Source organism: Amblyomma mixtum, chromosome 3 (genome assembly GCF_055824585.1).
Source record: "Amblyomma mixtum isolate Tamu chromosome 3, ASM5582458v1, whole genome shotgun sequence".
NCBI classification, from domain to species: domain Eukaryota; kingdom Metazoa; phylum Arthropoda; class Arachnida; order Ixodida; family Ixodidae; genus Amblyomma; species Amblyomma mixtum.
Genome location: NC_143014.1, coordinates 251,443,905 through 251,458,132, shown reverse-complemented (window position 1 = coordinate 251,458,132; position 14,228 = coordinate 251,443,905). Strand labels below are relative to the sequence as shown.

General features: G+C 44.7%; 1 protein-coding gene across 1 annotated transcript in view; it reads left to right on the top strand.

Moving 5' to 3' along the window:
* LOC149354334 (cytochrome P450 4c3-like) overlaps positions 1 to 13,637 on the top strand; it is a 74,704-nt gene extending 61,067 nt beyond the window's left edge. Inside the window, exons 7-11 of the mRNA XM_089575963.1 lie at positions 2,173 to 2,355; positions 6,475 to 6,648; positions 8,666 to 8,732; positions 10,244 to 10,423; positions 13,468 to 13,637. Of these exons, the coding sequence (XP_089432089.1) occupies positions 2,173 to 2,355; positions 6,475 to 6,648; positions 8,666 to 8,732; positions 10,244 to 10,423; positions 13,468 to 13,637 (774 nt within the window). The remainder of the gene's footprint in view (positions 1 to 2,172; positions 2,356 to 6,474; positions 6,649 to 8,665; positions 8,733 to 10,243; positions 10,424 to 13,467) is intronic.
* Positions 13,638 to 14,228: the final 591 nt, after the last annotated feature.

Below are 14,228 nucleotides of genomic sequence, written 5' to 3'. Positions count from 1 at the left end.
AATGTGTGACATCGGTCACGTCGCGCGATGGTCGTCATTTCAGCCGAGGTGGACAGTCGTGCTACGAAGGCTGCCCGCACGCGGGGTACCAAGCGTGCCCGTGACTGAACTACACATGTTCAAGCATGCTCCAAATCTTGCCATCACATTTCTCACACATATAACACCCGTTGCTACCCGCCCAAAATAGAAGGATCGAATATCAAGAGGTAAAAATTTGGAATAAAATTCTTTGTGCAGTCTTAGCAACGTCTAATGCTTCTATTTCACTGAATACCTTTTTTCTGTCACAAATAATTACCTGATTTACGATATAAATCGCTTAGTGCTTATCTCTTATTATTCTCTGTATTGTGGATGTTGAGGTTTGCTATTCATATTTATCATCGAATGATCACTTCTGTGGCAACTGCATTTATTTTGTGTAAAGAATGCTGCTCTTGCTCTCATATCTTTGTTTTTTTGTCATAAGCCCTTGCACACTCTTCTATTTTTTTTGTCATTATTCCTTATGTATTTCTGTAATTTGAACCAACTTGCTTGTACGCTTTGGATTTTTCCATTGCATTCATATGTGTATTATTTTGATGTGCAGTAGAAAGCGTTTGTCCTCAATAATCTCTTTGTTGTTATTGTATTGATTCATAACTATCCTTTGGCTAAGGATCCAGACAGTGATATTATGCATTGTGCTAAAGAAATGATAATAATAAAGAATTGAATTCAATTGAATAAAAACAAAGTCATCATGCAATCACGCGAGGCAGCAGGTTTCAAAGTAAATTCAATTGAAAAAGCACAAGGTGGAGCAGCTATCAATTATGCCCGCTGTCACCCAACTTCGCCGCACTTTTACGTGGGAAGTTCCCAGACACCCTTAGAGCGTGTGGGGGTAGCGGTCTCGGACTCTAAGGAGATGCCCTCGACTCAGCGTGGCAAGCTCAGCGGAGACCAGCTACCAAGTGACAAGAGGTTTTTGGTCGTTTGGTGCCCAGCTTTTGCCTGTCGCAAGCCAGAGAATGGGTCGGAGCCAAAGGTTTACAAAATAAAACAAGGTTTATACAGCGATGAGACGATACAGAGAATTTCACAATCACTAGTACAGACACATACAAAGTGATTAACAGAACAATGCAACTCGTGCAAAGTTAAACTCGAGAGAGAATGCAATACAAAGGCAATATTGCACCTAAAGTGCACTAACACACTAGGGAGAGGTAAACAAACAAAACACAATTTGTTCACCGGGCACTGCGGCAGTCCGACGACCACAGTTCCACGACGATGCCGTCCCGCAGACTGACGAACGTTGCCTCGTTGGTCCGATGCTGGCCGAGTGGTGTTTTCCCGGGAGCCGAACGGGCGCGCATCGATGAAGCTTAAACGGCGGTCCGGACTAATCTGTAAGCGGTCAACGTCCTTCTTTTATAGGCTCGCTCTCACGTCTGTTTGTTCTACGCGCCACAGCAGGCGCGCACATACACGCAGCATCGGCAGTGCTGTCTTCTCCTCCCCTTTGGTCAGAGGTCCCCATTGGTCAGAGGTCGGGGGTCGCATCTCGAAGGTTGGGGCTAGTTTTGGCGTGGCGCCGTCGCCGACGTTCGAGTGCAGAGGAGGGGGACATGTCAGTGCACGCAAGGCTACGCCCTTTTCCCCCGGTAAGCAGTAGAAGCGACTCGGATGTTCGAGAGAAATCTTCGGCATGGATGACTCATTCCCTCGGCGCACGCCGTGTCGTTGAGCAGTGGTGGAGGGGAGAGAGAGCCACGCGCTCAGCGGGATTTTTCCTTCTCCCCCATTCGGCTCACGCCGGCGAGACGCCGTGCGCGCGGCGGTGTTTTTCGTCGTTTCCAAAATTGCGTCGAATTTTGGGACACCCGCATGGTCAGGAAGGCAATTTCCGTATAGTTTTTTTTCTGTGCTTGCAAAATGCTCAAGTTGTTTGTCTTAAGTTGAGTTGCACTGTGCTTAATGGGGTCCTGCCTGACAAAGATCGGATTTGATCACACGTATAAAATTTATGGAGAGTACGAAAATGTTGCACTTTTCCCCATGATTTGTTTCGCCCACTCTTGCCTATGTTTGTGTTCTGATGAAATAAAAAGTGAAAATATTGTGATTCATTACGGCTTCTCCAGCTTTATTCTACAGTTGTTTAATTTTTCTATGCAGGTGATCAAGGAAAGAAAGAGCACGCTGCACAGGCTCTACAAATGCTACCCTAAAGAGGATGTCAGCGGGGGCGATGGGAATAACGTCTGGTCGTTGTTGGACGGTTTCCTGTTGGCCCACATGAGAAAGCCCTCATACACGTTAGAAGACGTTGAAAAAGATGTGGCCTCCCTGTTTTTCGCAGTGAGCTTGAAGAATATTCATTATTCCCTTTCGCTTTATGCTTAATGCAATGTCAGACAGATGCACAATCATAAGCAAAAACTATATTTACTCCGTCCATGGAACAGAAGCCTCACCCATATCAGTCTAAATACCCGAATCCTGTGGCAGCTGACGCCACATTTTCCCACAAACTTCCGAATCCCATCCGCCCACATACCCGGCAATTCTGAGCAAAAGCACTTTTCTACGGGAAATAATTGAGAGCAATTTTTTTACATACGCTAACATTTCACTTTAAGAACCAATATACGAGGGGGTACCCAAAAGAAACCGGACTTATTTTTGTTTGAACTTATTTGTTCATATTTTAAGCACAGACCTTTAATATCCTTCAAAGTACTCTCCACTTACAATAATACGTTTGTCGAATCTTTCATTCCATTTTTCAAAACATTGTTTAAATTCATCTTTTGTAATGCTTGACAGTCCCTCCGTCGTTTTTTTCTTCACCTCAGCAACATCAGCGAAACGCTTTCCATTCACCTGTCTTTTCATTCTACGAAACAAAGAAAGTAGCACGTGGCAAGGTCGGATGAGTATGAGGGTTGAGTAACAGAGGTCATGCCATTTTTGGTCCGAATTTGTCGTAGAGACAGGGCTGTGTGAGTAGGGGCATTGCCATGGTGGAAAAACCTGTCACCCGTCTGCCACAAATCAGGCCGCTTCCACCGGACACTGTTGCCCAATCTTTTCAAAACATCCAAGCAGAAAGCCTGGTTAATTGAGTGACCCTGCGGAACAAATTCTGAATGGACGACTCCTCTCACGTCGAAAAAACAAATCAGCATTGTTTCGAGGTTTCGTTTCACCTGACGAGCTTTCTTGAGGCGAGGTGAATTTGAAGTTTTCCATTGGCATGAATGTTGCTTTGTTCAGGATTTAATTCAGGAACACTTAAGTTGTCCCCATAGCATCGTCCTTGAACGTCTTTCTGAATATTTCAAGAGTTTCCGTTCCACTTTTTCCGAGAAAAAATCAGAATTTCACCGGCGCACGCTGTTCACGAACATCAGCCATTGCAAAAACGACGCTCACACAAAACAGCCGTCACTCTAAAACTCTGCCTAAACTAGTCTGACCTCCTTCAGCGACGGCACTCGGCTTACTGACTCTGAAATGTTCGTTCTATGCGCTCCTAGCGGCAAAACGCGGTACCACAGAAGCTTTGCAGATTCAAAAAATTATTCCGGTTTCTTTTGGGTACCCCCTCGTATCCATAGTTCTCCCTTCAATCAATATATCGATAGTTTGCTATCGTCGAAAACGTTCTTAGTTTTTAAGGCAGTCTAACTACTCGATGCTAGCGATGGAAAAGCTTTAAAAGAAACATTTTGCTACTCATTGGAGGAATGGACCATTGCCTTCAATATTTCCATAACAGCACATTACACTATTTCAATATTAAAACTTTTGTCCAAGTATGCTGTCCATGCCTGACTTTCTGCCGTAGCCTGCTACGCTTGCGCTTGCGCTTGGAATCTACGCTTGCGCTTGGAATCTGGTCCGTTGCCCTACACATGGCTTCAATGCAAGTTTAATTCTTTTATACACAGTTTGGACAACTTGTTATTCTTTTAAGAAGGCTAGCAATACCGCATAAGCTACGCGTCTTCAAGAGTTAAGAAAAGCTACATCGCGTCATAGAAACAAGCATCTTGCCAAATAAATAGTTAGTTTATTATCAAAGTGGTTTGGTTTGGTTTATGGGGTTTAACGTCCCAAAGCGACTGAGGCTATGAGAGACGCCGTAGTGGAGGGCTCCGGAAATTTCGACCACCTGGGGTTTTTTAACGTGCACTGACATCGCACAGTACACGGGCCTCGAATTTCTCCTCCAAAGAAATTCAACCGCCGCGGCCGGGATCGAACCCGCGTCTTTCGGGCCAGCAGCCGAGCACCATAGCCAATGAGCCACCGCGGCGGCTATATTATCAAAGTGCAGCTAGCTAGCTACTCAAAGGCAATGTGATAAATAGCAGCTTAGGAAAGTGCAGGGTAGCATTTCGGGCAACGAAAAACATACAAAACCATTGTTTCCCGCTTATTTGTTTCTTCCCAAAAGCTAATGTCTTCCTCTGGCTTCGACGATCTGATATTTTCAGGGCTCTGCATTTTTTTGTTTTATATTTTCTAGAACTCGGGAGGTTTGGTTTGGTTTGGTTTGTGGGGTTTAACGTCCCAAAGCGACTAAGGCTATGAGAGACGCCGTAGTGGAGGGCTCCGGAAATTTCGACCACCTGGGGTTCTTTAACGTGCACTAACATCGCACAGTACACGGGCCTCTAGAATTTCTCCTCCAAAGAAATTCCAGCCGCCGCGGCCGGGATCGAACCCGCGTCCTTTGGGTCAGCAGCCGAGCACCATAACTGCTGAGCCACCGCGGCGGCTCGGGAGGTAAAAACCTGGCAATATTTTTTTGTTGAAATTGGTGTTGAAATCAGGTTATTGAGCAAATATTTCTATTACTGGAGCATTTTGGGGTTTTTTGTTTTTTGCAGCAAAGATATATTTCATATCAGCACTCATTTCCTGTGGGGAACAAACATGCCCTATTTTTGGCTGACTATTTTACAAACTATCTGAAAATTGCAGGTTAACGAGAAATTTTGCTCACCGAATGAAAATTTTTTTCCTAACAGCTTGCAAATATTTCATTGCGTACACTACTTACTATGCAACGCTTACGCATGCGTGCTAGACCTGCCTCCCTTATGCACTGCGAAACCAGTCAATAAATATCACAGCGGCCGGTTTAAAACAGCAACAAATCTGCAACCTGGCACCGTTAGACTGGATAGCACTTGATAAAATGGTGGCGGTTAATTGCCTGGTCAGTGCACACGTTTTGCCCTCTCACCTCTAGAAGGTATTTTTCATACTTATCCTCTGATTAAGACACATCATCAATGAATGAATGAATAAAGCTTTTATTGCAAGGGACGGATCACACTCGGCCGTTTTTGGGGAATTCGGTGGAGGGATGGGGAAGTACGTACGAAGGCTGCTTCTAGTTGGTCGTCTTCACAGCCTTCAGAGCTGCGCGTCATAAGTCCATCGATCTCTCTTACACAACTCGAAACAGGCCGCTCTCAATACCCTATGCTGCGAAGGCATGTTGTGCTGCGGTGCTTGATCGTATCTGGTCTGCTAGGGTGGCCTAGACGTTAAAAGCGGTTTTCGAACATCAGTTGAACAAAGACACTTCTCTTGAATAACGAAAGATATCCGGTACTTTTCGTGGTTCTCTTCCGCTTTGTCGCAGAGAAACGTCTTTTCCGGAGGTATTTTCCTTCAAGTGTAGCATAACAAGTCCCTCATTCCCCTGCCCTAGTGTCTTCTCTAGGAGGTGCGTTTTCAGGTAGAAACCAGGTTTAACCCAATTTTTAGGAAATCTTTTCTGGGTGTGAAAGTCACCAAAAATCGCGAGGTTTTGCCCGAAAACGAAGGGCATTAGGTATGTTCCGATTCATCCACTACACCGTGCTCTCAGACTTTGGTTTGTTTTTGAAAGACTGCATGTGTTAAGACACCCACAAAGTATGAATAGATAATGCGTGAGGATAAGCCGCTTCTTCTTTGATGTTTCTGCCCACTACGCTATATAAATATATTATAATATATACGACAATATTATAGTTATATTTAATAATATCATGGGATAAAACTGCTGAACTCCTTCTACCAGAGTAAAATTCGAGTGAGCGGTCTCAGTGAGGTGTACAGAGGAGGCTAATTATGAACTGGAAGCTACTGGCTGCCCACTGAATGCACTCCTGTATTACGGCAGTAAGTTTCAGTCGGCTAAGCATTAAGAGCTGTGACCGCGAAGCTAATGTAAAATATACTGTGAGGTCATAATCGCGGCAAACGTGCACTTTCGGTTCTTTATGCGCGGTACATTACTAGAAGTAGCTTTATGAAAAACAATAAGTATTAATGCGTGATAGAGCTTTACCTTGACTCACAAAATGAACATATCACATTTCTGCATGAAGTGCACGCCATTTAATACGTTTTTGGCATTAACTCGCTAATCTTGGCCACTTTTACGGGTGTAATAAAAAAAAATATTTACAGGGTAATGATTCCACTTCGTGCGCCCTCATCTGGTGCCTCTACCTCCTCGGCCTACATCAGGAAAAACAGCGAAGAGTCCAGCAGGAACTGGATGATGTCATGGGTGTCGACGCCAACCGGGTTTATACAATGGCTGACCTGAAGAATTTACAATACGTGGAATCCTGTATAAAGGCATGTAGCATATATGCATGAGCTCGTCTCTATCTTGAAACCGTCCTTTTTTTGCATTGCTGTTAGCTCATCTTTCACATAGTTGCAGAACGCAGAACTACTACAAAAAATGTATGCCATTAAAGCAGGTTTTACTTGTCATTCATGATTCTGTATGGAGAATACGGTCAGCGAGGTGTCGCGAATGGCGTGACGGTTCCCCGACTGCGGAAGGGGAACGTATTAGCGTGCAGGTTCGGACAAGAAAACAAACGAATTAAACAAAACAAAACGAAGCCGTGTTTATTCTTTAAAGGAAAGGAGCCAATTAAAAAATGAAAACACCAAGAAAAAAACACACTCGACACGCGTACAACACAACAGATAAAGAGGAAAGATTTTACCCGATACAAAGCGTCCCAGGTGGAGCGGGAATGCCTTGCAGGCAGCAAGGACGCGGGTTGATGAGATGCGTCGCTGGCGTTACGTACAGGGAAGCGGTGGTAGAGAGCCAGGAGGTGAGGAGCGGAGATGAACACGGGAGACGCTGACGAACTCCTGCCAGCCGCCCCCAAGAACTTAGCGGCTGCAGCAGGAAAACCGCAGCCAGGTCCCGTCGAAGGCGTCCCGAAACACCGTAGGCTTATGCAGCCCCTCCGTGTAAAACATAAAGAAGTCAATCTTTATTAAATACATTAAATACATTAAAATATATTAAATCTTTATTAAAGCATTCTTGTCCGGAATAAAAATCAATCCAATCCATCAAAAAATTGCTTTGTCCCTTTCGTACACCCATTTGGCAAAGTCATTCTAGAAATTTTATCGCTTTTTTTATACCATGATTCATTAAATTTAGGGGTTGGACATTTCTGTTTTCATTTTTTCCAGAATTTGGAAGACTTTGTTCGGCGCTCATGTCAGATCATAGTTTTCGTGTTTTTTTTCGGCGAATAATGTTTTCGACGCACTAGTTCTTTTTTTTTGTGATATAATGTATTCCTGCGCGTTGAAAAGCAATTTGCAGTTTACGTTGCCCCTCTTTTTTAAGCCAGAGCATTTGGTTTACAAGTAATTTACGCACAGCTCGTCGAATTTAGAGCTGTGCTTGTAAATATATCTACTATCCCCATTTAAAAAAGTATTCTAATTCAAAAGATGGAACCTTCAGCCAGAGCCTCAAGAGGGAAGTTGCCGCCAAAAATTATAGTTCTCATGTTATCGTTAGGTTGTTGCGCTGGGCTGAGCTCAGGACCGGTCGTCACTTCCCCTGCGTGTTGACGGCAGCGATAAAACATGCACTTAACTGCAGCGGAACGCAGAACATGACATTTTTTTGTCAATCTATTCACGGTTTGGCAAGGAGGAAACCTACTCATCTACGTAACTGCCGTAATCAGGAGATGACAGTCAACAGCGCTACGCAAGCGGACGGCGTTTTTCGTGGCGGTGGAGTCTAACCTAACGGCGAGCTACTGTTGTCTAGGGTATTGACCTTTTCCGCTTCGATTTCAATTCAATTTGAAATTAAATTTCGAAAATTGAATTCGCCATACTGTTACATTTTTCGTTTAAGCGGAAAGTTCAGCTCCGCCTTATATTGGATTCGTGAGTGAACAATATTTTTTTAATTTGCTTTATGAATCTATCAGCCAGTCAGCGAATCAGTCAATGAATGCATGAAAGTATCAATCATTAAAACGAAGAATAAATGTTATTCATTTTTAATCTTTGTTTGGGCGATGCAAGACCAATACAAGATATACAAGACCGGGTCCCAAAAGTATATTTTCAAACAGTCCTCGCAAATTTATCGCGCTGTCTGGATAGTGTGCCAGACGATTTAACAAGATATTGGACACGGCGTTCTGATCAAAGCATCGACATATTGGTAGAGCTTGCTCAATAGATCAAGGATTACACACAATTGCATATTAGAACTAAGAGGGTAGGAAATATGCTTGTTATGTTCCAATGTACAAAGAAATTTTTTTTATATTTGTCTTGGCGGTAACGTGTGCGTCTTCTTACATTCCAGGAGGCTATGCGGCTTTTCCCACCTTTTCCAGTAATCGGAACTCTTCTAGATGAGGATGTGATCCTTGGTAAGGTTCGGTTCGCTTACTGATATCATTCAAATTTTAAGTGGTATCTTCATTATCACCAGCTGAATTGAAACATCAGACAGCTTTAGTCAGTGCAAGTTAGCAGTAAGAAATATAATTAGCTTGAAAGAATAAACATTTGCAGTCCTATTTACCCCCCCCCCCCCCCTTTTTATTTATCTCCTGCAGAATTCATTTAAGAAATGCCCACCATCGCAGTGCTAATACATGTACTTGGCTCCTCGGTCAGTTATAATCTAAGCACAGCACTCTTGCAGATGCACGCCGTAATACATGCCACAAATGAACTTTCAAAACTTACTCTTCGCCTCATCAAAGCCATATCTTTCAGCAAATTCTCTCTTTTATTCGCGCAACGATGCAACACCCATACAGCAATGAGAATTTACACTACAACCTCACCAATGCCTAGGAAAACCTAGAGCACGTCGCACCCACAGTGCACAAGATATCTAGTTGCACAGAGCTCACAGGCAATCAGATAGCAGCCCACATCGCCCGAGAAATTCACCCATGCGTACCTGTGATCCCCTGGACAACGCAGACGTCTTGTGAGCTATGACTGCATTAGATATAACTCAGAGGCCAATACTCACATCTACCAGGGCAACATACCATGCACATTCCCAATTAACTGCAGCACAAATAGGAATACTAGCTCGGTTTTACAGAAGTCACTTATGCCCTTAGTTGATTCCCGGAAAATCTACCTACAAAAGGGGAGGAGGGCAAAACGATCACCCCTAAGATTTATGTGGCCTTGGTTGCGAAATCAGTAAGGTTTGCATGAGTTCACATTTTTTACAGGAATCCTCGCTTGAACAGTCGTTGCACGCGCTGCGCACATTTGTTCTTTCAATTTCGTAAGAGGAGTCTAATGTTTCTTCCCCTTGGCCACGTTCATCAATATTTGCCGCCTGCTTGTTCCATGTGTCATAGTCTGCTTACGTCGCATTTATAAGTGCAAATGGCAAGTGCAGTGAGGTGAATAGAACATTTAAAAAGTTAGTCACTAGCATTTACATTTACTCACATATGCTAGAAGGTGACAACGGCCAGCACTGTTTTGTGAACTAATCGCACTTAATATTTTTGTGGCCTCGCTGGCGAAATGATTCATATTTCCGTGCATTCACATATTTGCTGGAAATTCTCGCCCGACCAATTCTCCCGCATACGTAAGTTTTTTCTTCCAGTTTTGTTATCAGCGTCAAATATTCTTTCCTGTTGACGACGATTCTCTCCCTCATCCTGCTGATTGTTCCATGTGTCATTGTCCGCTCACTGCGGCCTTCGTAACTGCACAGTAGAATTTTCGTTCAGTGCAATACTAAACCTAAACCGTAACTCACAACAAGAAAGATAACCGCTATTTACGGCAAGGTGGCTGTCTGTCTTTGTGGATTGCTGGTGTCAGCCAACATCTCTATCGTTGTCAAGCTTGTACTGCATGAAAAAAAGCTGTGCATGTTATGCAATTATTTTTTTAGATGGCGTCACGTTGCCGAAAGGACTCTGGTGTGCGATCAACATTTTCAGCCTACATCGAAATCCGCAGCAATTTGAGCGTCCCGATGAGTACATACCGGAGAGGTTTATGCAGGAAGAAAACAGTCGAAGGCACCCATTCAGCTACATACCCTTTTCAGCAGGCCCGAGGACATGCATGGGTAAGTGAATTCTATTCCGAAGAAATATAGGCAGGGCGGCCACCACTCCTTGACCTTCTGGCCACCGCTTTTGTAGGCGTCCTAGCGCCGAGATGCTTACATGGTGACTGTAAGCCCGTGCTTTGGCATGTGTAGGCGCCAAGGGAACTGGTATTACGCCAAACTATCAATGCCATATACCTTCCAACCAATCATGTATCCAGGCAAGACCCAAGGAGGAAGAGGGTAGTGTCCTCACTACCGAACGAAAGCAGACTTTCTAGCACTTCCCTTACCCCAAACTCCGTCCGGAATTGCACAGGTCAAAAGCGTGGTTAAAAATATGGTTTGGTTTATTGTGGTTTAACGTCCCAGAGCGTCTCAGGCTATGAGGGACGCCGTAGTCAAGGCCTCTGGAAATTTCGACCACCTGGGCTCTTGAACATGCACTGTCATCGCCCTCTACACTGGCCTCTAAAATTTCGCCTCCATCGAAATTCGACCGCCGCGGGCAGGATCGAACTCGCGTCTTTAGGGCCAGAAGCCGAGCGCCATAACCACTGAGCCACCGCGACGGCAACGCGACGTAAAAAGAGGTATTGTCGTTTGCCATGTACGTTCATTTTGTTCCTTCGCGGTAACGTTTTTCCTCTTCAAATCAACTGGGTGCATCCATGAAATCAAGCCAGCAATAAGTGATCCGATTTCACATGATTTCATTCGTTACCACATCACTGGCAGGCTCGAAGAAAAGAACAGGTTAAGAAGGAAGGCAGACAGACTGATTTGGAGCTGACGTTCTTAAATCCGCCGATATGCCACTTTTCGCACACAAGAACTCCAAAACTGCTGAGTGTGTGACGGCCATATGATCCGAGTTCACGTTAGAGGCTGTCGCTGGAGCCTTAGAGTTTTGATCTGCTGGACGGCAATGAAAAAGTTGTTTCGCCAGCCACCTCGGAAGCACGAGGAACCTCGGACGTTAGTGCAGAGCAGCAGGGAATTGAGTGTGTTGTTCAAAAGCTGGGCGGAACAGCCAGATATATAGCTAAGAAGGAAACGGACGAACGCTTTCCCGAACTGTGCTTCCTTTCTCGTCCGTATAGGCAACCTGCAGCGCCCAGGTGATGCCAAAATTGTTGCACTGTGTGAATATAAAATGCTGCTGTGAGCCACTTGGGTGACTACAAACGCGAGACCACATTTTGAACGATTAGAGGCGTGCGTTTCTCTCTACATTGCCCAGTTAGTTGCCGCATGTCAAGTGTGGCTTCGGTACAGCGCGGAAGCTCCCGCTTATGACTGAAAGAACATTACCGCGCCTCTAAGACGTTGACACAACACAAAAAGAACACGACATGGGCATGCCTTGTTCTTTTTGTGTTGTGTCACGTGCTGTGTTTTTTTGTATTGTGTCGTGACGTGTTGTAGAGCTGTGACGTTCCCTCCGTCACCAATTCGCCTAACTTGCTGGTTCATATTCTTTTTGCATCACGCTCTGGGTTCTCTCTAATCTGTGCATGTCCTGTTATGTTTTTTTTTCGTGACAACAAAAACAAAATAAACCATGGTTCAAGGGGCAACCTTGGTGCTGTTAGCCAGCATTTCGACAGGAGGACTCGTCTCCTTCTGTGGAAAGCGCCGTCATCATCATCATCATCATTAGCCTGACTACACCCACTGCAGGGAAAAGGCCTCTCCCATGTCTCTGCAATTAACCCTGTTTTTTGCCAGTTGCGGCCACTGTATCCCCGCAAACTTCTTAACCTCATCCCCCCATCGAACTTTCTTCCGTCCACTGCTACGTTTGCCTTCTCTTGGAATCCACTCCGTTACCCTTAAGGACCAGCGGTTATCTTGCCTTCGTATTACATGCCCTGCCCAAGCCGATTTCTTCCTCTCGATTTCAACTAGGATACCATTAACCCGCGTTTGTTCCCTCACCCAATCCGCCCTCTTCCGATCCCTTAACGTTACACCTATCATTTTTCTTTCCGTAGATCGCTGCGTTGTCCTTAACATAAGCTGAACCCTCTTTGTTAGTCTCCGCGTTTCTGCCCCATTTGTGAGTACCGGTAACATACAGCTGTTGTATACTTTCTTTGTTGGCTATTGTATCTTTGGAGGGGGTTAAATAAGGCCTTCACTGCGAAAAGGAAACCACAGTGAGGGGGTGGTGGGTGTGATGTGCGAAGGGTGGCGGGATGCACAGTGTGAACTTGAATGTCTGTTGTCTAGGCAGGATGGCTGCTAATGAGGGTTAGGACTACTTACATGCAAAAGTATGATAAAGAACAATACCAGCTTAGCATAGCGAAATGTGGCGGGTGTGGAAGGTGGACATACAGCGACCGTGGACTTGAAAGCCTTTGTGTCCAGGTATGGAGAGCTACGAGCGTAATGTCTTGTGTGTTGCGGTTGTGTTTTACAGTTCTGCGCGCGATACAGGAAACTTCAGCGCAGGTTGGTTGTTAATATATTTCGCTGCTGCCAGATTAAGCACCGCGAGAAGGAAGATCGACATAGGGTGGGCAAAAAGTAACTCCGCGGACTTTAATACGGCTTTCAGTGCAACGTAAGGATTCCTAGAGACAACGCTAAATAAAATTAGGAGTAGGCATCAACTCCGTCACGCATAAACTCAGGCGTGAGAAGAGACCGAGTACATTTGGAAATTCCCGCAATCGCAGAAAAACTCTCTCTGTTTTTTTTTTTTTTGTCTTCACAATCTACCGTGGGTGGACACCTACAGTGTTCTCTGTTGCAGTGTTCTCCGCTGAGCACAAGCTTTGTCACGCAGGCGCATTTGGCTGCACGTCAAATAAAACTGATTCCGGCTTACGGAAATTTCGGGGCAGAGTAAGACACTGACGATGACCGACCTCGCCATTGCAGCATTCTTTGTATCCCTACTATTACAGAATAGTAATATATAGGATATAGAAATACTATATTGAGTGAAGACACATATTCACTATAAGAGTAATATTTATCAAAAATCTCGAAGCAGTTTCTTGGCTGCATGTGATATATTTTATCCCAACTGTCTTCCTTCTATCTTTCAGGTCAGAAGTTCACCATGATGGAGATGAAAGTTGTGCTGGCGAAGTTCCTCACTAAGTTCAGCATAGAAGCTGCGCGACCACTGGAAGAAGTGGAGATGACTTTTCAGGTCGTTCTCAAACCAAAAGGGGGACTTCCAGTGTGGTTAAGGCCACGCGGGCATTCACAGTAATCATGGGAATCCAGCTACGCAAAACAATAAAGCTTTTATGTGAAAGAGAACTATGTTTGGATATTTCTGTGCCTGGACAAAATATAATGTCGCTGAAGCCACTGGCAGCTTAAACATCGCTTGTAACAGCGTTCAACCTCCAGCGTTAACGAACGATTTCTTACTTCGTCGAGCTCACTTGCTTTCGTAGTTCAACGCTTTAAAATTTAAAAACTAACTGGCGAATACTTGCCTTTGCCTTGCTTCTTGATGTTACCAACGAGATAGTCGCAAGAAAGCAGAGTTGTCAGGGAAGCTACACGCAATAATGTTAACCAGAAAAGAGTTCAGATTGGTAGCCCTGCACATTGCGAAGCAACACAGAAATAGAAGGAGAAAGAATGAAGCGCAGTAGGGAAGGCTTTGACGAAAGGCTGACGCAATCTACTGGCCGGGGACATTCCCATAACTGTTGCATAAGCCGCCGAGCAGTCCGTAGAGAGACCTCGCTGCTGACGTTCCCTGAAACACAGTCTAGATATGCGATTTTTTGTTTGAAGATCGTCAAATGCGCACCATAGCTCTGTGTTTTTCTGTAAGAATCCCAGCGCA